This window comes from Dermacentor albipictus, chromosome 1 (assembly GCF_038994185.2).
Source record: "Dermacentor albipictus isolate Rhodes 1998 colony chromosome 1, USDA_Dalb.pri_finalv2, whole genome shotgun sequence".
NCBI classification, from domain to species: Eukaryota; Metazoa; Arthropoda; class Arachnida; order Ixodida; family Ixodidae; genus Dermacentor; species Dermacentor albipictus.
In genome coordinates, this window is record NC_091821.1 from 71444425 (window position 1) to 71471849 (window position 27425).

Below are 27425 nucleotides of genomic sequence, written 5' to 3' on the forward strand. Positions count from 1 at the left end.
CCAATGTTATTCGTTTTGAAAGCAAAGAAAAGTGACGGCCTATTAACTAGAGTGCATTTGATTGGGCTGTTGAAGCAACCCTGCGGGTCACCGCCCGATGCTTACGTCAGCCGCTACGGAAATTTGACGTCAAGAGATTGGAATAAAAACACATTGGAATAGTTTTACGTTATAGGGCCCCAGGCGAACTTCAATGATTTCGCAAGAGTCAGAGTTAGTTTGGTTGTACATGCTTTTAGCTCACGATAAATATTAAGCGATAGTCGATACATTTGTTTATAATATATTGTTCGCTTAGGCAATGCGAAGAGTAATCGAGTCAAAACCTTTAAGGGAGGTCTTTACGCATAAATATGACCCACAGGGATGCAATTGCCTTTGTGCAATAGCTTGTGCATCGATTAATGTCACACATTTCTTATCTGTGTATGTTGTAGGTATCTATAATCACGCCGTAATAAAAAGCAAACCTGACAAGACAAGATAGGAGGCGTATTTTCTTTTCCACATTTGCCAGTGTATGTGTCGCACAGGTGCTGTTCAGTCATACGGGCTTAGTTTTCGTACTATAGCACATTACGCGTGTCATTACGGTGTGATAGCGCTGGCATTACTGCATCTCGGGTCATTCCGTAATAAGGCTTTCCGTTTCGTTCAAGTACTTTGAACATATAGCGGCTCTTGTGTGCGGGTTTTCAGTAGAGGATAGAATTAAGACCGCGATACTCCCTGTCCTGCAACCAAAAAGGCTGCAATCACGTATACGGGTTTACACTCTCTTTCCATTGCAACGTGTTCTAGAACCGAAAATTGCTTGCCAGTCATTCGCAATGTTTTAAGGTCTGCCAAACAGTTTGTTATTGGCTGAGTCATCGAATGTATTCCTTCTTTAAAGCGAAGCTTTCTTTGCCTTTTCCTTCGACTTTCCCACTGCTGCTGCTGCTGTGGCTGCTGCTGTACGGCACACCACGTCGGGGGTGGTTCAGAGCGTGTATATACATGGAAGGAGCGTGGAACGAAGAAAAGATACGCGAGGAACTCGTTTGGATTTGACTGCGTCGAATGAGCATAATGCCCTCTGGAGCTCCCGGGTCGTCGCCACATTACCCTATTCACAGCTGCAAATATCCGTAACCCCCCCCCCCCCCCCGCGCAAGCCCTTCGGCCAACGTACAAGTCCTGGGGGAAGCTAGATAGAATGGAAGACCGGAGGGGAGAGAGGTAGCAGAGAGTGGGTAGAACCGACGCAGTCGCGAAACGAGTGAATGCAGCCTTGCCACTCTTCGCTCGCAGTTCCCAGACAAGTTACGCAGGGCATGCAGAAGCACAGCCGCAATAATTAAAGCGCACTGCACGGTCTGGGCGACACCACGGAAGTGGTCGCACGTCAAATCGACACTTCTGTGCTCGCCGCGATAGCTTTGCAACTATGGCATTGCTCGAGGTCGCGGATTTGATCGAGACAGCCGCATAAATAAAAACGCTCGCGCACTTTGATTTAGGGACACATTAAAGAACACCGCGGTGCCAAAATTAATTCGGAGTACGCCACTACGGCCTGCCTCATAATCCGATTGTTGTTTTGGCACGTACAGCCCCATAATCCAATGAGCTCCCTGCCTTTCCTGTCCTTGCTTTCTCTCTCTGTCAGGTTTAATGCTTCTGCCACGATGTGATGTGCCATCTGAGGCAATGACAATACTCAACCCATTCAGAGGTTATGAAATATGGCGCCTAACAACGCCTACACGCCCAACAACGCAGACAAACAGTGGTGGTGCACGCAAGGTAACGTTTAACATGAACTCACCCAACTTGCGTTGGACAAAACCTTGAAGAAATTAAACATTTGCCGTCAGCATCGCCGCTAATTATCGTCAGTTAAAGCAAACAGCAAAGAAAGCTTCGGCTACATCGATTCCCACAGGGCGTGGGATCTGCATATTATTTTTCTTATTTATTTTGCGTAATATTGCGTATATATTCCCTTTGTTTTTCTTAAGCGTACAGATAATCTCTCTCTGGCTTAGGATTTTCACCATTATTTCAAAAAAGGGAAAGTAAGGTGCAAAGGCCGCTAATGATTCAGAGTTTACGTGCCCTCCAGTTGTTTTCAATGCATATCCAGCACAGTAGTACGAAGCGCGATGAAGGCATCGCGATAGGCCGGCGTAGTGCTTACATTAGCGAACTCGGCTAAGTATAGCTGCGAAAATGACGCAGAAAGTTATAGCACAGCAGGCGACGAACGCCGGTCGCATCCCATGTCACCTCGGTGTGTTGTTTTCGTTGCCTCTCAGTGTAATTCGCCAATACGAGCTACCACGACTTAGCTTACTTATGTTTCTTTGTTTAGCCAGTGTGCAGGAGTGCAAAAGCCCACTTTCCATGCTAACGAAAGTAAAATATACACCTCGGCCGTTCCTTCAATGTTTAGTACAAATCCAGTAAACTGAACGCTCATGCCATAAAGCATCATTTAAGAGGCACTTCTAAGCTTTAGGCAGTGCTTTCTGAATTTACTATTAAAGTTAACTTGTTCGCCTCATATTCTTGTGTGTGTGTGCGTGTGTGTGTGTGTGTGTGTGTGTGTGTGTGTGTGTGTGTGTGCGCGCGTGTGTGTGCGTGTGTGTGCGTGTGTTTGTGTGAGCATGTGTGTGTGTGTGTTTGTGTGTGTGTGTGTGTGTGCGTGTGCGTGTGCGCGTGTGCATGTGTTTGTGTGTGTGCGCGCGTGCGTGCGTGTGTGTGTGTGTGTGTGTGTGTGTGTGTGTGTGTGTGTGTGTGTGTGCGTGTGCGTATGCGTGTCGCAAGAAGATAAAGAATGTAGCTCGAGGTATATATAATCACCTGCCTCAAGCAGGAAAGCTTTTGTTGTCTCTGTTTCACCACTTGTTGTGCAAGGTCGTAAGTGAGTTGGCTCCCACTCGAAACGCCTTACCTGCGGAGTCTGCGGCTTAGAACCCACCATGGGCGAATGCGTTGACGCCGGGCGGAAATCGGAGCGCTGTCCAGGGAACAACAGAAGTGCCGCAGAAAAAAAAAGAGACCAAAGCGACAAACTCAGCAAGATGCAGGGGTGTTCAAATGTGCAAGTGAACACAGCTCGCATGCAGCTCATCACACCCCGCGTCAAGCGTTGCTGTTGCAAATCACGCCATACTACATGGAAGCTCGTGTATTATAGTACACATGCAGTATAGGTCCGGCACCAATAGATTCTAAGTTTGCATAATTCCTTTCTGGCTCTTGCGACTCACGAATATTTTTACTGAGACGCATAGTATTTCTTTAAAAGTTCAAGGTCATGCCGTCTGCTCCAAGACTGGCGCATAAATTGATCGTTTGTTAGCTACACACTCGCGTTTTATTATTTTTTATTCAATTTAATACTGTCTTTTTATATATCCTCAGTAGGTAGGTTGTTAGAGCTGCACGCCAGAAGTCGTTAAGTATCTTTTTAGTCGATCATGCAAGCGTACTTTGTGTGCAATAGGCACAATACAAAAGCATTATTCGTCTCTTGAGGTCGAGAATGGCAGGGCTGCCTGACGGCCGGTTTGCGGTTAAAACGACGAGACAAATATTACCTCACTGTGTGAACGAAGTTGTGCTACTGCCATTCATTTTATCCGCAGACCACACATCTAGACGTACAGGCAAGCGGGCCAACACCCGGTGACTCGGCTTGAGTACTAGCAGCGAGGCTAAGTGCTGGGCGAGCTGTTACCGTGGTCAACTACAATAAAAACCAGTGCCAAAAACGCATGCACAAGAAACAAGAAATACACAGGACCGACTGCTGGACTAACAACTGACCTCTCTCACTGACATAAATCTGCAAAGTTTCGCTAACCGTAGCGCCAGCACGTAGCAACACTATAACCACTTCAAGTTGCACACATTATCATTCAACCTTACTATCATACTTTCAGTTTTCGTATCTAGCGTATCTAGAAACTTAAGTGTGGTAGTAAGATTGAGTGATAATGCTTGTAACTCGTGGTGTTTATAGTGTTGCTTTGTAATGGCCGAGGGTGGCGATATGGGCTTGTTGGTCGGTCATTCAAAGGTATCTGTATAGCGCAACAAAACAAGGACACAAGAAGAAATGAAGGCGAAGACAAGCACTTGGCTTCGTCTTCGTTTCTTCTTGTGTCCTTGTTTTGTTGCGCTATACAGATACCTTTCGATGATTTGTAATGGCGCATGTGCTTGGTGCCACCTTGCGGGTTTATGTCAGCAATAATATTCTGTTGTTAGTCCAGCAATCGTCTTGTGTGCTCCTTGTTTCTTGTGCATGTGTTTCCTTCGCTTGTTTTCATCTCAGTTGGCTTGAGTTTTGTTGCAGCAATGGTAAGCTGTGAAGCATGCATTTTCTTCGTACTTCATGAGAACGCCAACGCACGCACCGTGGAGAAACAATACATAGTAGACTCATAATAGGACAGGCCGATCTCGACATATACATGCACCCATTTATACATACGCAACAAATGTACGCATGGGAAAGTGTGATGCTGAACTGAAGAATAAGGTTTATTTTTGCCAGTAAAGAGGGCAAATTAATATGACCACACATTAGACACAGATGGCTTCTTGCCAGAGATTGCGGACAGCGTATGATGAAGTCCTTAGCATGTCAGGCGAACAGCCAGGTAACACCTCCAGCATATCTCTCTCTCTTTTATTTCGAAGAAGGAAATAAGCTCAGATTTTGTTTCGTTGAAATATCCTGACATTGCAAAACAAGTATGGTAACGGGCCTTGGGGAAAAATTATTTTTGCGTTAGTTTCGCCGAAGCGCTGCACGAATTGACTTTGCGGTTACTAGCAATCATCCCTCTTCTTCTTTTCATTGTGTACCCCGTATATTAAGACAGCCTTCACACAGAACTGAAGCTAGGCGTAACCCCCCGCGATCTTCTTCCGCAAGAAAAACCTGCACTTTGTAAGTGTAGTCTTGGCTTATGGGCACGGTCTACTGAACGAAAAGCGCAGCATTCAGCCATTAGCAAAGCAGCACGATAAGCGTACTGCCTCTTTCTTATTTCATTTCTTCCTCTTTTTTTTTTGCAACCTAACCATATCTGGTGGCGCCGCTAACTTCCTCATACAGCCGCACATTTCAGCATCAACACAAACGCAGTCATCGCAATTATGCTCTACAAACAGCACGCGAAATTTAGCTCTAGCCGAGACTCGGCGCACACACGCGGCAGAGGAATCGGCCGAATGTGAAAAAGGGAATTAGGACAAAGGGCCGGAAGCTCTACACGGGGTTAGGTTCAAGCATACAGTAATACGTCATCAGTCCAGAGCCAAGCAGCAAGAAGCACCGCGTCGAAGCACACACGCTCTGAAAGCCGTGCACACTACGACTACTGAGTCCGAGCACCCAGACCACGAAGCGCCGCCTATAGCCGCGTGCAGCCCGAGACACCGCGCGCTGCAAGATCGCGACCAGAGACACATTCTCGTGAGGCCGTGAGGAGCGTTAAGAGCGAGGCATTTCCAGCCGCTCATCCCGTCGTGCATCTGTTACACGGTTAGTCTTCTTATTCGTGCACGTGACGACGACAAGAGAGTAAACAGAACCCAAGATGGCCAGAGTGGATTTCGTTGACTTGTTTGGCACTTTATTTGAAAAGCATTTCATCACACGATGGACAACACAGCGAAAATGACGTTCTTAACACTCCTCTTTGGGTATCGTAGTGCGGTCCACCAAATTATTGCTGTATACACAAATATAAGGTATCGCGAAATCACGAAGCTCGTACGAGGCAAAAGGTTCCGCGACAACACTGGGATAGATGACTGGACGCGGCCAACAACGCCGAACGAGCAGAACAGTTATACACGAGGCAGACGATACACGGTAGCCGAACTCAAGCTTACTAAAAAAAAAGGAAACAAAGAAAAAAGAGTCGATGGACTTGCTTTCTTCTAGCGCATGGTCTCTTCCACATGCGTCTAGAGTAGCTGCTTAACAATCAACATAGAAGACGAACTGTGATCGCGTGTTTCTCATACTACCTCCCAACTCACTTTACAATACAAAAACGCTGACAATCGGTAACAATTGGAGTACCACACTATGACTGCAAAGAAGCTTCAAGAGGGTTTGAAAAAGAAAGCTGCCGTCTCTCTCTATAGAGCGACCACGAACACTCACCACTCTACCACACTCCTAGGATTACTAACGAGGTAAACAAAAATCCTAACGTTTGAGTATTTTGCAGGTACTCTTTTTGACACTCAGCATTGCAATATCCTGAGAAAAATGCAAACACCTTACATTCGACTAGCTTATTGCGTTTGGTAGAGCATCATTATTTCTACTAAGAATATGAAAAAGCATTATCACACATATCGCCTAAATACCTGAAAGAGACACATATGAGGCATGTAGAAGCTAACATCACATAAGTTTGGCAGGAAAGAAATGTGCTCAGAAAACGGCACAATAGCCCTTAGAAACGATCGCTGAATGCGCTTTGTGGGTCAGGCACCTATATTCTCGAAACGGTTTCAAACACACTCATATGCGTACGGATACAGTGGGGACAAACTTCCTTTGTCAGTCACAGACAGCAGCAATGGCTCTTGCCTTGACCCGTAGCTCGTTACTTTTCCTTGCACACACACGCCGAGACCCAACATCAGTGAACGCAAGCACACTCACAACCCTCTAAGCATTATGTGCAGAATACCACGGCATGCTTTCAATTTCTACACAGTCTGTACAAACAGTTGCCACAATAAAAAAAAGTAAAAAATGGAGAGTGCTCTCGAGGCATATCGGCTCACCGCAAGGTCTACCAGAGACTGATTTTCATGGGCGCCTCACATCAGAACTAAATTATCGCCATCTCGAATCATGTACTAGTTGACATTCAGCACCCGAGTTTGAGTTATATGCCGCCCGATTTGCAGCCATACGCCAGACAGGTGACGAGAAAAAAGAAAGCTAGCTATTGCAAACACTGCCAGCACAAATACGTTGATGTCCGAGGACGAATAGAGAAAAGCAGAAGCGTCCTCCCGAAAAACATAGAGGTCGGCACAAGAAGATTAGCTAGCCACACAAAAACTGCTCTGTCACGCTGCTCTGTCATCCATATTACGATGGCCCGCCGCGGTGAACGCCACCAGGCGCAGCATAGCGCACTGTGTGCACCGACACAAAGGGCAGGCGACCCGCGAGCATCGCTAAGCTCCACATCACACCGTGAAGGCCGTATAGCTTGCCCGGTCGCGTGACGGGGCTGCGCTCGAGACGCGAGTCCTGCACCGCGCAGGGCTTGGCTTCCCGTCGATGCGAGCGGAAGCGGCGCGTGCCGGCGCGAGCCCCTAGTTCTGGAAGACTTTGCGGAGGTTACTCACGCCCATGGCAACGGGGGAGTCATAGCAGATGCCGGGGCTGTCGGGTGGCGGCGGCGGCTGGTCGGCCAGCGGAGCGGCCGCTACCGGCGAGTGCGCGGCGGGCGCCGCCTGGCTCGGCGTGTACGGAGCGGCCGGCGTGAACTTGGGCGCCGGCGGCGTGTACATCGGGGAGGAGGCTCCGGCGGGAGCCCTCGGGGCTACGGCCACCGGAGCCGGCGCCGGTGCGGGGGCCGGGGCGGGGGCCAGCGGCACTCCCTGCGGGATGTGGCCGCCCCTGGGAAGATGCAGCAGGGACGGTTCCGTCAGGGCGCTTGTTCACGCATAGAAAAAGCTTAAAGCGACACTAAAGAGAAAAATGATCTCATCCGTATGGTTAAGAATACTGTAAATCACTCGCCTACGATACCAACGAAAAAGCCAATCTTACCATGCCGCTCTTATCATGAGCAGAGGCTTCGTAAGCCAGAAAGACGCTTAAGAACGAAAGAATATAGTTGCGACGCCGCCTTGAATTTCTCGCACCAGTTCACAGTTCCGGCATAGATATCGACGGCGTCTTCTAGAGACTATAGGTGATTCTCTATGCGTAAAAATGGACTACATTGTATTTCAAATGAAATAAAGATCGCACCAGGCCGGTTTCGCGAACGTTTGCTCAGCTAACGAGGCCTAGATGCGATAAAGTACTTTGAAATGGATGAAGTCACCCTGATGCTTCGGCGTCGGGATTTCTGCGCAAATTTTTGAAGAAATGAAACTTCGACCTTCATTCTGGCTTCTAACAGCAAGCCCATAATTGCGAAATTAGCGAAAATAGCGTTCTTAAAGTGCACTTTCGCGCTCTAAAGGGATCTGTGTATTTTGTTTTCTTTTTTTGTGTCTCTTTACCAACGTGCAGTGTCAGTGCATGCAGTACCTTAGAAGCGGTTACACTTCCGGAGTCGACTTCTTTTTTTTTTTTTAATAAGCACAACGTGGTACAAACTTTAGCTGAATACAGTGATAAAGCGATGGCCAGTAATGACACCTGTACGATATTTGTGATGGATTGTGGCTGCATGGGCTGAGGCTGTTAAACTGCTCCCGAGTGTAGTGGTTCAACATACTTAAAGGAGACTACCCCGTTTGTGGCACGTTCAGCGTAATAATAAGCATAGTCGCGCGTTGTCCATGCTCAATGTTTTGCTTTTTTGTTCTAATATACGATTTTTGCAGATTATGAGAACACCGAGCCTGAGCACAAAATGAAGTATAATGTTCTTAACCTTCGTTCGTCCTATAACAGTGTGTCGTTAAGTACAAAGGCGAAGCAGAAAGGTGACGTTACTAAGATGCCATTTTTTTCCCCACATCGGTCTTTATTTTATAACTAACGTTTCCCAATAGCCGCCGCAGTGGCTCAGTGTATTTTACATTTCCCTGCACAGAACGAAGCTGTGGTTCCGTCACCTGGCGGCAGTCTGTGGATTTAATTTGGAGTGAAATGCAGAAATGTCTCCGTACTAAAACTTTGAGACTCGCTAAAGTCACAAAGGTAGTTAAAGAAATCAATCCGGAGGACTCAGCCACTGCGTTCATCATATCCCAGCCGCACATTTGCTACGTTAAGCTCCGTTAATCGACCGATCGTATCAATATCGTTCTCCCCTTGCACCCGTTCGCCATGTCTTCTTTAGAGGAAGCTCAGCAATTTTCGTGAGGAGACTGAACATTATAACTCAGAAGAGGAAAGTAACTCTAACAAAATTCTTACTTCGGTACCGGTTTGTTCAATGAAAGCCAACGCAAGGGCTTCTAGCCATATGCGAAGAGCTTTCATTTGTTCCGAGGGGGGTGGGGGGGGAGGGGGGGTTGGGGCGCAACCAGCTTTCCGAACTTCATACATATATTTCTTGCACTTGAGGAAACTGCGTGTGACTTCGAAGAATTGAGCGCTGAAGTGACGGCGCTATATGAGTATATACAACCCCTCATTTCATAGACTAAGTCCTCTCCCAACACCAACAATCTGGCTTCTCTCAGTGGTGTAACCTTTGTTCGTGTAGTTATCACATACTTGGCGATTATTCATACTGCTTCGCCTTTCCGGCGGAACTGCAGCCTCTCTCTCTCTCTCTCTCTCTCTCTCTCTCTCTCTCTTTTTTTTTTTTTTGAGTGAGTATAAGCACTGGTGCACTTGGCTGCTGTTGATTCTGATTTCGAGTGAATCCTGCTTGGCCTCATTTCGGTTACTGAGTGAATTGTACAGTGTTCCCCAACTCTCATACACCAAGACCTCAAAAAGAGCAGTCGCGTTACTCGAAGAAAACCTAGTGCATATTGTTTCCAGTACAGTGGAGCAGCCGCCAGTATTTATTTCGTTACTGAGATGTAATTCGGCAATTGCAATTAATTATCGAACTCGAGAAGTACTGTCCTAATTTTCAAAGTGTCAATGAGGCATTTGTAGGCACCCCGAAATGACATCTAACTGCGGTGTATTCAGTGACGTATTAATTGCGTACAATTTCTTCCGACTGACAAAAAAAGCCTCACAAAGTATGAAAAATACCACGTGAGTGCGCTCCCACCCAAATCATACTGATTGAAAGCAACTGTATTGCCTGTCACAAACGCGAAGAGACAGCTCATCCCCTTGATAATGGTACGGAAGGAGCATCAACAGCACTTTTCGCGGCTTTGCAGCTATTCCTTCCTCTCATTTCTACGTCACACTTAATATCCGTCTCTCAATACAGACATATCACATCGATAACGAAAGTCCCTTGATAACGCGGCCGAAGCGCCGCTCTCACCACGCACGAGATGCGAAAAGCAAGAGAATAGGCATAAAATGTTTCTAATTCTCGGCTTTGCTCGCACCGCATCGAAAGAGTGCGTGCGAAGCTATATTTCGCGCCAGAAACTTGCTTCAGCCCAAAGCCAAATTAAAGTGAGCGTTTCAGTTTTCATGCAAGTGTGATCCTGCTGCAAAACAGGTTCATGTTAAAAATTAAAAGCGAAATAAACAAACCGGGAAGCGACCAACGTGTAGAGAAAAGGCAAAACCGATGCGTTCAAGAAAGTAAATATACCACTTCTAAATGAGCCGAATTGGCAGTCAGGCCGGATGTATGCACAAAAAACAAACGAGAAAAATTTTTTTTTAAATACAACAGATTTCAGTGTGCACATGAATTCGTAAGCCCCATTGAACACCAGCTGCTTCCTAGAGAACGTGTTCGAATAGCTCTCCTTCTGCAGCTACGCAGTACTGAGTCCGCTTTATCCCATCTTTAGTGGCTTTCTTCATGACCGACGCTGGGATTCTACGGCAGGCATCTGCTATCCTTGCCTTGAGCTAATCTGACATCCGTCTTGATCATGTAAGCATGATCTTTCACATAACCCCAAAGAAAGAAATCGAATGGAGAGAGGTCAGGTGACCTAGCCGCTCAGTTTAGAGGCCCGTGCATTCCAATCTATTGCGCATGAAAAGTCACATTCAAGCAGTTTCGTGCTCGGCTGCTGCTGTGTGCGGGTGCCCCATCTTGCTGATACCAAAGAAGTGGATGACGTGACAGCGAGACTTCGCTGAGAAACTCATCCGCCCCTCCAAGGATTTTGTTCACGTAACGCTGTCCAGTTAGTGTGGGATCGAAGACTGGAACGATTATAGCACCGGCGTAAATTCCACACTTTACATGAAACGACCACTGGTAGTGGTGCCGATTGCGCTTTACTCAGTGTGCATTGTAATCACTCCGATAGTGTGCATTGTGCCAATTTACCTGGGCGTTTCTGGGAAAATTGGCTTCATCTGTGCACATGATGTTGCTCAAAAAGTCCGGTGACTCATCGGCTTTTGTGAGGACCCAATTCGAGAAATCTAAACGATTCTACAGGTCTCTATCGTCCAAGCATCGGTGCTGGTTAAGGTGGTACGGGTGAAAGGCCGTCATTTAGAATCCTCCAAACTGATGACTTGGAAATTGGCACCTGGACGGCCACATCCCGCGCGCTAGCGTGAAGGTTTGAGGCCATAAATGCTGGAACATTCGTGCATATATATGCTAGGACTCAAAGGTGGAGTCCTTCGCCGCTGCCAGTTTGTCTCAGGTTGTCATAATTTCTGACGATTGTCGACGCGCTTGGTCTACCACCACACGACTCCATGACTACCTCCATTACTGATATATGTTTGCAGCCTTCCTCTCGTTGCCATTTGCAGCTCCCAAGGCAAGGATCATGTTCATCTTCCGCTCATTAGAGAAAGACATGGCGACTGGGACGAAACAACACACACCTGTAAACCTTTGCATTGGCGTTGTCAATTCGCTTTTGTCGTGATAGGTTTTGTGAAAGAAAAAAGAAACAACCGTGCAGTTTATCTACGCTAAGACAACAGCTATCACAGCTTGTTTCCAACTGACACCAAACGCGACGTGTTACTTCAGCCGGGGCGCAGTAGACAAGGCAATGACTCGATCACAATGTTTTTCTTTATTTCCTTTATTTCGTTCTGGATAACTCAGAGGGAGCATGTTCGAAGGCGCTGGTTTGTGATCCGGGTGGGACAGCAGTCACGTGGTATTCTCCATATTTCGCGGGGTTTATTAATCAGACGGAAAAAATTAGTTCGCAATTAGTACGTCACTGAAGATACCGCAGTTAGATGTCCCTTGGCTCTCCCTACAAATGCCTCATTGACACTTTGATAGTTAGGATAGTACGTCACGAGTTAGATAATTAATTACAATTACCTAATTAAATTACAGTATTAAAAATTACTGGAAGATACTCCACTGTACTGTAAACAATATGCACCACGTTTTGTTCGAATGACGCATTCCTCTTTCTTTTTAATCTTGGTGCATGATAGTTAATTGGGACACCCTGCATATATTTATTACCTGTGCATGCAACTAACGATGTTTCCATCCCTTATAAATGTTGTAAATTATTCGAAATGATTTTTTTCATGAGTCGTTAGCATTGCTTACTGAAAAGAGAAGCAATACTGCGGCACAGAACATTCGCGTGCATTTCACACACCATTGATAAAAGACTCTGCCTAGATAGAGAGAGAGAGAGATAAACGGGATGGGAAATGCAGGGAAGATGTTACTGAAGTTCGTAGGTTTTTTTCTTTTTCATGGTCAAAAAAGGACGCAAAGCGATTAGAAGCGTGATGAACATGCACCAACATATTCATTCTCTAGGCATTGGCTATTCATACTTCTAGAAATAATTTTTAATTGGTTACTTCGATTTCTCTCAAAAATATAATAAACTTTGGCCTGTGAGTATATTTAAGTATATTGTGTATGTGCATCGTTTTTACAGCGGAAATTTAAAACAATGTTAAAGTAAGAAAATAGCCATGAGGCAGCCACTGCTAGTGCTTCTAATGCGTGTGTCCTCCTATCGTCAGTATTTGCAGAAATAAAGCGAAAGTAGGAATTGAAAGCCGTGCACGTCCGCGTCAACAATGATGCAGTAAGACATTAGCCCCAGTAAAATTTCAAGGGAAAAGGTCAAGGAAAGTTAAAAGAAATCTCGAATGATGTCGGTGACAAAGCTCTGGTGCTGGCACTTTAGTGTGTTGGGGGGGGGGGGGGCGAAGTTTAGAAATCGCCTGGAGGGAGGCTTAGCCCCCCCCCCCCCCCTCCTTCCCGAAAAACTCCCCGTAGTCAGCGCCTATGCTTCTAGCGATGCGGCTGTTGGCCTAGCATGCTCCGTGCTGGTATGAACGTGTTGCCGGACAGAGATACCAGACAAGAAAAAAATAGTGGGCCCAAATCAGGTAATTACAATGTTCCTACTAGGAAGAGCATTTCAGGAAATCTCAAGAAACTGGAAGACTTAAAATGTGCTTTCTCACATTACGGATCCTTTCTTGGACGCTATAGCAACGCGCTATTCACCTTCTTTGACTATGTTTTGTCTTGTTTCACGCTAGATACGTCGGTATCATTTTATGCTAGCGTTCAACGTAGGGGGGTGTAAGATTTCAGAAAAATGCCCACTCTTCCTAGGACGGGGTAGAACGCTAGCATAGAAACAATCTTGCTATCCGGCAAAATATTATTTCGTGTCCCAATAAACTAAAAACATGCTACTCATTTGGATATATTTATTGTCATTGCTACATTGGTAATAATATCCATTACAAGCCGTCTGAACTTTATAACATACTTGTACGCCATTCCGGAAGTTTGACGAGCGTTCGCTTTTTCCGGCAGCAATCAGAAGATTGTGGTATGCATAGAAGGTAAACAGCCAAAGCAGAGGCCATTTTGCTATCCGAGCCTCGCAGCCCTTAGCTCTCCTTCGCATATTTTCATTGTTATCCAAAGAGCAATTCCGCACAGTCAGAGCATACGCGTATGTCTCTTTAGGGCCCCACATTCCTGCAGGGCGTGCACATTTTTATCTAACCCGGTGTTTCTTAGTCTTTATCTAGCCAGGCGTTTCTTAGTCACCGGGCGCAAGCGCCATGTGCTGCGTTCGCGCAGCTGTACTCACGGAGGAACGGGCACTGGCTCCAGGTTGCTACCAGGCGCGATGTGGCGGGCGGCCTGCTTCGCGTGGATGTCGCAGTACAGCTTATCCTTGATGTTGAAGTATCCTAGAATGCGACGAAGCACTGAGATCAGAATTCAACTTGCGGTAAACACCAAAACCTCGGCATGCTCTCACGAGGCAGCTCGAGCGCTGCGTGCATAGTGGCTCCCTTTCACCGATGCACGATAGCCAACCGGGCTCCGTCCTGGTTAGCCTCCCCGCCTTTCATTTATCCTTTTCCTCTCGCTCTCTCAATCTCCGTAGTGGCCGGCGCAGCTCGTTTGTGACAGCGAGCATAATTTTATAGAAACATAATAACATCCAACGCGCTTGTTCAGTCAGAACCATTATTTTACGAAGAACTGTGTGAACGCATCCTCCCAGCTTTCTTTATTTCCTTGTCTCTTTTCTTTCCAGCTTTGAATAGTACAACTTGCTGCTAATCACGAAGCGCAATGCAGATTATCCCAACATATTGTGCCTATCTTTAATTATTACGACTATCATTTCAAATTAAACGTTTATTAAACCATGGAGTTCAACGTTTCCTGCCGCCCAGTTTTGAACGCAGCCATGCGGGTTTCTTGGAGTGTTCAGACGCGTAGAAAATACCATGCGTAAAAGGTTGCTTTCGCAGTGAGAGATGTTGACACACTGACATGTTTTCGTTGTTCAACTATACACGTGGCATCAAAAGCGAGCTTTATTTCACTTACGATGTACTTACGATTCTCAAAGACAAAGAACATTCTGGCACAACGAAAAGTTTATTTAGTTGGTGGCTCCTGCTAGCAAACAAGCTGGCAGCTCAAAGTTGACAAAAAAAAAATCTCAAACACAGCACAAGTGCTTGTCTCACCCTATTTGTTGCTTTCTGTGTCTGCATAATTTAGGGGTTTTTCGTTCTGATGTTACGCTGCTACTAAGTTTGTAAAAACAAAACTTATGCTTCGACTAAAGCTGTGTAAGGTTGATTGTAAGCACTGCAATGTTTTCTTGTAGAAAAAGAAACGCTCTCAAGCAGCAAGTCAATGTTTAAACTTTACTGCAGCCTCTGTCATTGTCCCGTGACCACGTAATCGCCGTATTTCAGCGTATCCTGACTACGCCATAGCACGATCAGTTTTAATTCGCATTTCCGCTGCTGCTGCTGCTGCAGTGATATTTCCTTTGTGTTTAGAACATAATACGCACATAGACCTAAATTCGATTGTTAAAGCGACAATGCAAACATAATGTCCCGTCAAGCTTGCCTTCCAGGATACAGCTATTGGCATCTCATAAGCGGATATGGGTGTAGGTACCAGGTGCATTCAAGCAGAAAAGGAGATACACTAACCTACTACCCCATGCCCTTTTGTTCGTGTTTACCATGCACTAAAAGAACCATGCGTAACCATTAGCGCGTGAACCATTGCGTTTTTGAAGCATTAAAAGGCGTCTCTGAAGCGGAGTGGCAGTAAATCGTACAGCCTCATTATGACATCCAAGTACGCGGCCTGGTGCATCGTTTTTGTACACATGTATAAACAAAAAATAAAACATCATCGCTTACCTATATTCTTCAGGGACGTCCCACAGGTGGCGCAACGGAAACATTCGGCGTGCAGGGCGCGATCCTTGATGCGAACGAACACACCTCTGCGATAAAATCGGGATATCAGAAAATTATTTATTAGTTTTTTTTTAACTGTCATTTTCACCACATTTAGCGTTTGAATAGTCACATCAATGCTTGATTAATTAGCGAAGCAAAAGCAGCATGTGGGACAACTCAAGCCAGTGCAAAGACGAACCACCTATGTACACGTCTTCCAACGTTCCCTCGCTATCGTTCACACATCAACTTACGTAGATCATATATATCAAAAGCGCTTTCGAACACGAATAAAAAAAGCGAAGGTTAACTATTCATTTAAAATCTGATAAATACACTCGTATTTGAGCCCTAAATGTTATCCACAATTCATGGCCACTTCCCTATGGCTTGTGCTTCAGTCACGAAAGTCTCGTTATAAATTTATCCTTGAAGTTCCCTGACGCAGTGCTTTAGGAAGTAAACATAGGCAACGCGCAGCCGTCGGACCAAAGACCAAGATAGAATCAATAGCGAAAACCAAGTACGTGCACTGAATTCTTCCAGTCTGACACGCGGAATACACGCCCCCTGCGCTCCTCCGCCCCTCTCCCGCCGAATGCTCGGCCGGGTTCTTTCTGCAGCTGTGCTCTCGGCAACAGGGATTACTTTTGTTATCAGCACCTCCCTACGTGCTAACCACACCGTTATCGCAGCGAGCCGGGAATCTTTACAAATTCTTTCTTTCCTTCACTCTATATTTTTTCTCTAATTATTTTCCCGGTTTCCTCCACCCGGCATCCGCGTTTCAAAGCACTCCCGATACCGGACGTCTCCGGAAATCTGAAGCCCACCTCAAGCGTTTTCTTTAATTCATGAATCTGGCGCAGAAAGAGCGACAGGGGAGCGGCGCATCAAGAGAAGGAAGCAACAGCGGCGGGAGGAGTATGGACTCTGTCCCACTGAAAACTGTGCAACATTGCGTGAGATGAAGCTGGCGGCAGCCGAACTGGGAGCCGAATTCACAAACCATTGCGCACTTTAGAAGGAGGTGGAGGAAACAAAGAGAGAAAGCTCGGATGTTAATCAGAAATGCGTATGGTTGGCTACCCTACTCTGGGGGAAGGAAAAGAGGGAGCTTTCGCGATTGGTTGGCGCCTCGGATACCTTACATTCGGCCAAGTGTTACCGGCCGGCGCAAGAGCGCCAGCCAGTCGTGAACCTTTGTTACTTGAGAACACAGATGTGCATTCAAGCCCCGACTGACTGTCGCCATTTTCAGCTTCAGGCACGCTGCACGGTTTTAGTAAGAATACAGGAAAGGAAGTGGTGCCGGAGGGGGCAGCGACACGGGCGCCGGACGACGATCCCTCGAATGACAAGAGTTAAAGGCGAGCAGACGGTGGCACGCCGGTCGACTCCTCCAGCGTTTGATGCGCGCCGCGCGGCGTCCCGCTGCCCGTAATGCATGTATAATACGTGCGCCGTATCCGCGGCGTAGGAGGGGACGTACACGATGAGCCTTCCGCAGTCGGCGCACGTGTTGGGGGCGCCCACGGAGGTGTTGGGCTGACCAGCCGGCGGTGCGGGAGCCGTCTTGGGGGCCTCCACGTGGCGAAGGTTGACCATAGGTGCCGGCGTCGGGCTGCTGGCCGCCACAGGTGAGGGCCCACCCGGCGCGGGGCTGTTGCTGCCGCCACTCGAGAAGTCTGCGGTGTAAGTGGGCACGAGTTGATCAAACCTCGCCGTTCAACAAGCCTCTTTACTATGATTTTTTCTTCTTTTTTACGATGTGCAGTGGTCACGTTTAGAGAGCCTGTACCCGACTTATACGGGTACTAAAGACACTATCTACAGAACAGGAAAGAAAAAGGAGAACGATTAAGTTACAGCCCCGTCGGCTAGATGTACTTTGCTGCTTCTCAATTCAAGGCACGCCAGCTAACAAGGCACAGCGTCTAACTAATCTAAGGGTGTCCCCATCCACTATCCTCCAAAGCTGGCGGTGTCTTTTGGCCGAATTCATCTCTAATCAGATAGGATATTGATGCATGGCTTTCGTTTACGCTTGTCCGATGGTCTTAAATATGTGGGGCCGCTGTCGAGGGCTTCACCAACTAATAGCTTGCTCGGCCTATTCGAGAACTGCACCCGTGCTTTTTATTTCCGATTATTTTGTTACGACTTTTCATTTTCTTTTGGTACCAATTTAGAGCTATACGGGGTTGACACAATCTATGTATACTGTATCGCTGCAAACGGAGACACCATGCATAATCCCGAATGAAAGCACTTGTTCACATCCCATTTCGCTAACATTCAATAAATCTTTGCGTACCCACAACATGCTACATATTTCTTTTTTAATGTGAAGCATTGTTGGGATCGATTTCCAGGCTTTCTCTGCGCGTGTTGACGGGTAGCGAAAATCGCTCGACCACAAAAAAAAAGAAGTCGCAGTTTCGCCCGAAAGGCGAAGCAACGATTGCCATAACAAATTAATGGACAGCTGTACGAAGTAAGGATAGTAGTTTTATCGGCCGTATTAACTTGTAAACATGGGCATACTATCTAAATTAACAAGTATGGTGTCACGCGCGCACAAGCAAGCATGAACACGTCTCACTCAATGACTGCGGAAGCTCGCTGTCAAAACGCTGGAGTGAGGAAACGCGGCAGCAGCAGCGAGCGAATCCACCTTCGTGCTGCCTCTCGCATCAACGCTAAGTCGCGAATACACAGCGCATGGCTGTTTCGGTCCCCGTCGCAGATGGCTTTCAAGATAAAGCGGCCCGGGACCGGGCGGGCGCGCGCGGACGCCACGAGTAAAAGGCGCCCCCCCCCCCCTCCTACTCTGCCCCGAAGGCTTGCGCTAGACGGAAGACGGCGCGCCGTAGTACCTACGACGGTTTTCGTGGAGTTGTTGTTGGGCAACATATGACTGTCGGGCTTCAATTTCGCAAATGAAATATTGCCTCTGAAATCGCTAATTAAAACTTTATTAAAATTTTTTTGTTAATTGTGAGTCTTATTTTCCACGGTGCTGCATTTGCATTGGTTTCGAAGCCTTACAGTCTGACAGCAGATGTGCAAATGCGCTTAGCACAAGTTATCACTGCGGCATTCTGTGTTATTTAGCGCAGAAAATAAAATAGCCTGTATATCTGCTACATTCGCAATCTGTGGGAACGAAAGGGAGAGCGGAGGCCCCGGGGCACATGCGCGTTATTCACGGCGACTGTGCTGGTGCTGAAACATCACCCCTTCCCCCCGCCTTTCCCCAGAAATGTTCGATATCCTCGCCTTCCTGACTACACCAGGGGTGGGGGGGGGGTGAGAGAAGGTGACAAAAGATCTATGGGCCCCGGGTGCCAGACGACCTAGCTACGCCACTGGCTTTGAGACGCTTGCGGCTGCACCGCGTCCCATGGCAACAATTTACTTGTAAGTTGGAGCTATCTCCTAGTGGACTGTCCAATTCGACCACCGCTGATCGGCTGGAGCTGAACCAGCGACGAAGGATCTGGCTGAAGGCGAATGCTGCTTCCTCGCTGGTATCCCAGACCACCCAACCAGCTCATCGGCAGCAGCTGGAATCGACACATGTCCACTAGGTGGACATTTACAGAATACCCACCCCCCTTCCCCCTCCTGATTCACTTTATCACTTCTGTAGTGATTTAGCTGCAGAAGCTTAGCCGCCTTGCCACTGGATCGTTGCGTCAGTTGCTACTTGATTCGCTTCTGTCGCTGACGCGTGTGGCGAATTAGTATTTGAACTACCATCGCAACGAAAAGTTCCTGGGAGGTACGACGCCATCATTTATTCTAACCACGAACTTCTTGCTTATGTTGTACGACTTCCCCTCTATACTCACCGTACTTGTGAAGGCCTTTCTGAGTGACAAGAAAACGAGTGCAAGCTTTGTACATGAAAAATTGAGCAGACGAAGTGCTCTTAAACACATTCACCACTGCATAGTTTTGATGAACCCGTAAACTTCCAGGGTGCGTGCAAGAAGGCCTTCTGCTTTCATGTCATCCAGCACGGTAATATTACTCTGTTCAACTGCACCGATGTTACATATACATTGCATGGGTCAATGAACTTTAGAGATATTTTAAGAAATCTAGAAGGCGACACCAGGCACGACCATCAAATTGCGTTTCATTTGCCAACTTTCAGATATTATTATTTGATGTTTTCTGCAGTGACAGATATCAGGCGAAATGCGCTCGCCTGCCTCATTGATGCCACTGAAATTCTGTAATATTTCTGCATAACTGCTTTTTTTGACGTTGACAAATATATATATATATATATATATATATATATATATATATATATATATATATATATATATATATATATATATATTGCTCATTCATATTCGCCTAAGTAGCACCATTTACATCACAGAAACTAATCAAAAATAATTTTAATTTATGTCACTGAATGATGTTTGCTGCAAAGTAATTACTAGCACTCAGATGTTCTAAGCGGATAAAAAGAACTTTCAGGTTTTTGCCTCTGCTGTAGATGGTACAACCTAAAGGAGCATTATCTCGCAACACAGTGTTACATCTAGAATAGATTTGCATAGCAGTATGTACTCCCGCCAGTTGAATGTCGCCGGACAATGTTTTCAGTTAAATTTCTATTCGTGTTCGGGATCTTTCGTATAAATGTGTGTAGTTTTCACGTTCACAAATGCAAAAAAAAGGAAAAGACTGCCGGATCTCTACTGCAGGATATTTACTTACCTTTGGCTTCCCAGGTGGCTGTTATTTACAAGCATAAAAGTATAGCGTTTAGTTTCCACGCCACTAAGGTTAAGGACTTCATAAAACCACACACAAAGCACATTCAGTCATTGTTTGGACCCTAAATATCAACGCCAAACGGTTTATTGAGGTCCAAGTAAATAGCAGACAGGCTTAGGTGCAAAGCTAGTATAGACTGAAGTACTCCAACTAAGGCTTCAGGAAACGGGAATTCCCATGAAGAAACCAGGATGCCTTGTGCGAACATTGGAAGCCCGTTTACAGGAACCTTAATCAGAGGTAGTCTATATTATTTTTTTTTCATGCCACATGTAACAGACATTCTTAACTTCTAAATGTATGCGTATAGTGCAAAGCTTTCACAGATAGCGTCCGTTTCAAACCGAGTTATTTGCCTCCGCACTCAGGAAAGGCGGCTAGTACAAGTATATATTTGGAAATCATGCATAAAAAGAGATGGCACTCATGCGGGCACATTGAGGGACCATCTGGAGGAAGCAAATCGCCCGCTCTCTATGCTCTTTGTTAGCTGCCCAGTAGCTTACGGTACTTTGCGCCGGAGGCTAAAATTTTGGAGCACGCTGTCGCAGCTGAGTACCTTTGTTTTTACTTTTATTTTATAGAAGGCATGCCTCCTTTGAAGATACAAGCATATATTATTTTCAAAACCATCATGACTGTTTACTTCTGCGTGTCAGTGCTGTTGCTATCATGCATGGTGCAAACTCTTGCGTAAGCGCGACGAGGAGCTGAAAGAATATAGGCTGTAGTTGTTTTTTCCGCTTTCCTTACAGTTTCTTCCGGATAATGTGTACGTCCGTGACTTAACGTTTAATGCCATAGTCATTCAGAAAAAAATGAAATGACGGCTTACGTTGATTCTAACCAATCATTTATAAGCCCGAGAAGTGTTGCAGCCGAAAATGTGTACCTATGATTTCTGCAGTTTCTGTCCCTTAAGAAAGCAAGCCTGTGCACATTTGCTTGCTTCTGAACAAACATTCGTTATGACACTAAAGCGCGATGTGCCCTGATGAATATTATGCAGAGCCGTTCATCGCTGGAGCTATCCAAAATTACCACACATAGCACCTTCGGAATATACTCGGAATCTCAAATGGCTATTGGCGTATTAGGTATTCTGTTGGCTGCTTGTCTCAAAGGTGGCGTTTCTCAAGATATATAAGTGATTTACGCTGTACCTTAAGTGAGCGCTTCTTGACTGCTGCCTGCGTTGCGCTGGCGGTATAGCTGTCGATATAGAACACTACATAGCAGGCAGAGCCGAGCTTCCGCCCGTTGGCAAAACATGCAGCGGAGCGTGTTAAGAGAGGACGGGGAAGGCATGCGTGGAACACACAAACCTGTGACGTCATGCGAGGATGAGCGCAGGCAGTCATCGTCATCGCCGAGCACAGCCAGCAGCTTGCGGAAGGCGAGCGATTGCGTCCGCGTTTCGGAGACACTGACCAGGTCGCTCTCATCACCTTTTGGGTGCTTGTCTTCCTCCAGAACCATGCGGTACACGGCCGACTCCTTGTTCAGCGGTTTGTCTCCCTTCATGAAGTTTATGCTGCAGAGAGAGGATAGGGCGTCGGCTGAGTAAGCGCAAGGGTTTACGGCAGCAGTCGCTCTCTGTCGAGTCTATCTGAGCATGCGCTCTCCAAAGGTTCGCGAAAGCACAAGTGCAGAGCGCGCCACTTCTGCCTATAGGGCGCCTGATCTGTGAGCCGAAGTGAAAAGAAAGCGATATTCGAGCGTAGCTGCTGGATTCGAGAGACAATGCTTGTGCGCACTTGCAACGACGTCAACCTGAAAGAAGTAACCAACGCATCTTGAACCCAGCAGCTGTCGTTACATGTTTCTTCGCTCCACGGAGCATCGCTCGAATGCTGGAGAAAGGAGTGGCACATCCTTTACGCTGCTGACAGCAGAAATCTTTCGTCTGTGCTTAGCGCTGCTGACTCAAAGTGCTCGTCCTTATATGTGCTGGTTCAAATATGGTTGACCATTATGTCATTTTCCTAACTAGACAACAGTCTAAGAATGCTCGCAATGTGAGCACCAGTTTAATTTCCCTTTGACTGTTATTATTTTTTTTCTCGTTATTGGCAGCAGGTAAGGACGGGCTGGTTGAAATATTCAGCATATGGTTATAGATTCTGACAAAGTATGAATTTCTTCCTTTGAAAACGCTCCAAATATGCGTGTTCGAGCCATCGCTCAAGAAATGACAGATAAAGTTACATTCCCATTGAACCAGCCATGAGAGCCGCTGCTCTTTTTTATTATTTTCAGATGTTTTTTGCTCAATGATATTAAGTTGCTTGGCCCGGGGTACATGTCGCATGCTTTGCGACCGTGAACACGAGAGCATATGTTACTGGGGGAGCACCCTTGAGCGGTATGACCCACTGTGATATAGGTAGGCGTAGCGGACGCATTTCCTAATCGCGCTCGCCCGTCATCTGCTGCGGTCTACTGCCCGACGAGAAGTCAAGGTACACACACATGAGATCACTGATATGTCGTTTTTTTGTGCACATATACTGCAGAGAAAATTATTAACTAGACACATTTCTTTCATTAGAGGTCTTTCTCAATAAAAGCAATGGAAGTTCGTGATGCGATAACGGGTGCAACTTTCCTCTGTGTTGCAGGACAATGAAAAGCGCTACATCGGCATGTGTAAGCATTTTCAGTTGCCATGCGGTAGTGACAGTAACAGACAATACGCTAGAGCGATTAGCGAGTGCGTCCGCTAATGGTGTGCGAATCGCGTGCGTATCGGAGTCGTCCATCTCTTTGTTAGACTGAGACGCAAATGCTTGGCGATCTATCCCAAGTGAGCTGATGCCATACGCACGTAGATGGTGTCTTTCTTTGCGTTTTTTTCTTAATGAACTTCAGTTGTTAGACAGGGCTTGCCGGACGTACAAGAAAGTTGTATCCATCCATCGATTAGACAGCGCTCGTCCTGTTTCCTTACTTTTAGTGTGGTCGTCGTTTTCCGCGCCGATTTAAAGGATAATGCATCAGTTCCAACACGCCCTGCTTTCAACCTTGCTGCAGTCATGCACGAACATGAGTGCGCCTGCCGCTCCCCGCAGTGCTCAGCTTCTATCGAACGGCCCACGCTCCCGTATTCACGACCACAAATGTCGTGGTTGTACATGTTCAGTACACAACCACTCACGGATTGCATTAACCTAGAAGGTAGATTGTTCTAACTTAATGCAATTCAACAGCGAACCATCAAGAATACACAGTAGTAAAGTCTGTCCATTGCTCATGCGACCCCGCAGAATATAAGAATATTAAAAAGAACAATATGAAGGAATGAACCAGCAAAGGCGTGTTGAGACTGTCTACAGTTTTTGTCGTTTTACGTGCTCAGCGTTTACTTACTTCCAGACAACACCTGCTGACCCTCTTTATGACGTCATATTTTCACAAATGTCTTTTCTTGTGACTTTTGACAACACGATGGGGTTATATGAAATGGAAGGCGTCGCCGCTATAATGCACTCACCCAACGGCGCCAGATGTGAGCACCTCCGTCTGTGCTGAAAGCGTGTCAGCAATGTTGTTCATGGAGTACACGGGCATCGGGGAGTTGTATTGGTTGTGCACCACTGCCTGCATCGTGCCACCGAAAGGCTTGGCTGCCGTGTTGTGCCCAGTACCCACCGGCTTGTACGGCTGGAGAAAGAAAGCGCCATTGTGACATGCGCTCAGGCACAGCACTTAGTCGTGCCATTGCGTGCCACCTAAGCGCCGCGGCTAAGCTTTACGATTTTTCTTTTTTTACATCAGTTGATATACGTTCAATTTTGCAATTCACGCAGCCTGAAGCGCAAAAAGAACGTAAGGACAGGGGCTAACTAACAACTGACAATTGTATTAACGAAAAATACGGCATAAATACAAGAAGTGAACCTGCCGCCTGCCTAAGCTCAATCCAAAGAATTTCCAGCGAAATCCATCCAGCATTTGAAATGGGAAACAGGCGGTACTAACACGCAATTATGAAAGTCATTCCTGATATGATTCTCCTCCACGATCTCGCGTGCTTTTTTTTATATTAATGTCATCAAAGAAACGGTTGCCACCCACGCAACCTACAATGGACAGCCATCCACATGCGAGTAAGGCATGCCTTATAGATCATTATGTCGCCGAAACCTATTATTCAAGATACAACTTGTCTGCCCAATGTAAACGACTTTACAAGAAAGAGGTGAATGCAATACACAACATATGCAACACAGATGACGAAAAGATTCCACTGTTTTACACGAAAGTGGTCCTTACCACGTTGTCAGCTATCATTTCACTCTAGAAGGATCGACATTTGTGCGAGTTGGTACTGGTTGAACATCTTGAAGGGGCAGCGCAAAAAGACGATGACAGAAGGCAAGAACACACAGGACAGCGCTGTTAATAAAGTTATTTGTGAGTTCAGCGCTGTCCTGTGTGTTCCTGCCTTCTGTCATCGTCTTTTTGCGCTGCCCCTTCAAGATGATCATTTAACTCAATAGCCGCACAGGCTCTTCCAACTTGTTGAGTCGCGGAAAACACATGAATATCGAGATTTTCTGCAGTCTGTTGCAGTGATACCAAAAGGCCGTGCACATAGGGAATCACCATTGGAATATTGCCCTCCTTCTTTATCTGTTTATATTCTCTTTTCCGTCTTCCCTTGTGTGGAGTAGCCACGGAAAGCTTTTCCGGTTTAACTTCCCTAGCTTCGCCTCTCCATATTCTCTCCTCTCTCTCTCTTTATTCTCAACAACACGCGGCATACGTGACGAGAAAGATCCCTTGCACTTCTTGACCCAGCGTTCAGAAGCCGGAGACAGGACAGAATCGGGAAACCTGGTAATCTTTAAGCGACAAAGCTACATTCACGAAACGTGTGCTTCATTTTAAGCACACAAGACTATTTGAGGGCTGAATTAAAGCTGTTATGACGCAAAGACTTTCTTCACAGTCTTAGAAAAAATCAAAATGGACTTTGAGCGTGGCGAAAAAAGCCAACACACCCATGATCAGAACCCAAAGCCAGACATAGTACGAGTGAAAGTTAAGGAAGTTGTTAAGAATTCGTAACTTGAAAAGGCAGGCGTGGAAAGCACGGACAAACGGGGACCAAAAAGAAAAACACAAACAGCGGTTGCCAGCCCATAGTAACACATAGCCGCTCAAGGTTTCAGCTCCATACGGGCAGGCGCAGTGGTTTCGAGCAAAACCAAAACAGTAGTCTTCTTTTCGCTCCTATTCTGTCGGTTTTTCTACGCTTGCCTCTTCAATATCATGAATCCTTACCAACTTGCTTATTTTTTGTCTTTATAAGATTTTTTTTTTTCTGAGTGCGCTTCTTTCCTTATAAAATCTATCGGGAAAACCAACAACTTCCGCTTCCGCTATCGCTACTTGCTCTTGCCGGGCCAGGACGATGTCTTGGTTTGCTCGGAACCGCGTCTAACCTTATGACGTTAAAGGCTTGTGCAGCTACATGCTACCATCGGCTAGTCACCGACATTTGTGTGGTCCTTTTCATTCAGCTTTTACCAGTATGATCTATTCGCGGTGATATTTCAGCACGAATAATTTTTCTTCTAATATTTCAGTTTAGCCATCTTTTCAGTATGCAAACTTTTGCAACCTGCCACTGCCAAGATGTCCTCCTTCCTACACTGAAGAAATACGGAAAACTTGGCTGGCCAGGTTGTAGGAAGGTGCACAGACCGACGTCACCGTGACAGCTGACGCCATGGCCTCACCTGTTTGTTGGCAGCCAGAGACGTCTTCGTAACCGGGGCTGGTCCGCCATTGCTCATGGGGCTGGGCTTCGGCATCGACCCGACAGGCGTCACCTTGGGTTTCCATGTCATGCTGGCGCCCCTGCGAGCGGCACCTTTTGCTGTAGCCTCGAGCCGACGTGGACACTTCTCCCAACGGTGTGATAACAACGTGGTATTCCAGGCCAACGAAAATTGTTAAAATGCTCAATGCTAGGCTTTCCGTCGATTCTCTGTCCGTGTTGAAGGCGGCTCTTATGAATCAATCTCGTTTAATTCGCTGTGACATCTTTCGTCGGTTCCATGGCGGCCATATGGTTACGCTTTCATGTACCCCATTTCAATAATAATGCAAAAATGTTCGTCAGGTTTTAAACAGCCTCGTTCTCAACTTGTTGTTGTTGTTGTTGTTGTTGTTGTTGTTGTTGTTGTTGTTGTTGTTGTTGTTGTTGTTGTTGTTGTTGTTGTTGTTGTTGTTGTTGTTGTTGTTGTTGTTGTTGTTGTTGTTGTTGTTGTTTAAAATACAGGTGCTGCGATGGACTCTGCCGCAACTCCAAAATTCCTTGTGTTCCTTTCTGTCGATGTGTCTTTATATATGTTTTCAAACCAAGTAATCATTCCTGACTTGGGAGCAACGGGGAGAGATAAGACAGGAAACCGAGAAACTATCTACTAAATAGGAACGATTGCATTTCAGGAACGTCCGAATTCGTGTATAGTGCAACAAAGCTTCAACAAGGAAGCGGGAAATAGTTTGGGCAAGTATCGTGAAGAGGCGAGTGGTATAAGGAGGCGAAGAAAATGAGCGTTGGCTACAAGAGGAAGCAAGGTCGGCCAAGTCAGCATACAACACTAAAGAATATTTATACCACAAGAGCATGAGGGCGCAGTGGGTGACCAACACAGCGAAGCGGAGGAAACTCATCAAGAACGACAATCCCTTACGGAAATGGCATATACAGCTGTGAGTTTGCGCTCTTTCCGTCTACTTCGTATTTTTTCCTGTGCTCGTTCTTCCTTAGGCGCAACACTTCCTAACATAGCTATGCACCAACTCACCGAGCAAGAAGTTCTAAACCAAATGGCATACAGCTTGCAGAACGCAAAAACAAGCTGCTGCGTGTCGCGCTAAGGAAAATAGTTCAAGGAAAAGATGCCGCCGCGCGGCCAAGGCACCCAAGCAATATCACAATGCCTGCCGGCTGTGAGGCGTCTGTGGCGTCATTCTGGCTTCTCTAAACAGTGTGTACTAGAGGGTCCGCTTGTGTCTTCCATGGTAGCAGCAGCATGTACAAGTTTAACATGTAGACACACGATGTAGTTTCCTT

At 46.3% G+C, this 27425-nt stretch overlaps 1 protein-coding gene across 4 annotated transcripts in view; it reads right to left on the reverse strand.

Annotated features, from left to right (window-relative positions):
- Zasp52 (Z band alternatively spliced PDZ-motif protein 52) overlaps positions 1-27425 on the reverse strand; it is a 106826-nt gene that overhangs the window by 24760 nt on the left and 54641 nt on the right. For 3 of the 4 annotated variants that reach the window (XM_065434405.2, XM_065434408.2, XM_065434406.1), the window contains exons 3-10: positions 26080-26200; positions 23826-23995; positions 21658-21866; positions 17022-17217; positions 15488-15573; positions 13894-13996; positions 7387-7660; positions 2939-3004 (exon numbers count right to left, since the gene is read on the reverse strand). In XM_065434405.2, the coding sequence (XP_065290477.1) occupies positions 2939-3004; positions 7387-7660; positions 13894-13996; positions 15488-15573; positions 17022-17217; positions 21658-21866; positions 23826-23995; positions 26080-26200 (1225 nt within the window). The remainder of the gene's footprint in view (positions 1-2938; positions 3005-7386; positions 7661-13893; positions 13997-15487; positions 15574-17021; positions 17218-21657; positions 21867-23825; positions 23996-26079; positions 26201-27425) is intronic. The other variant, XM_065434407.2, reaches the window with a different exon arrangement.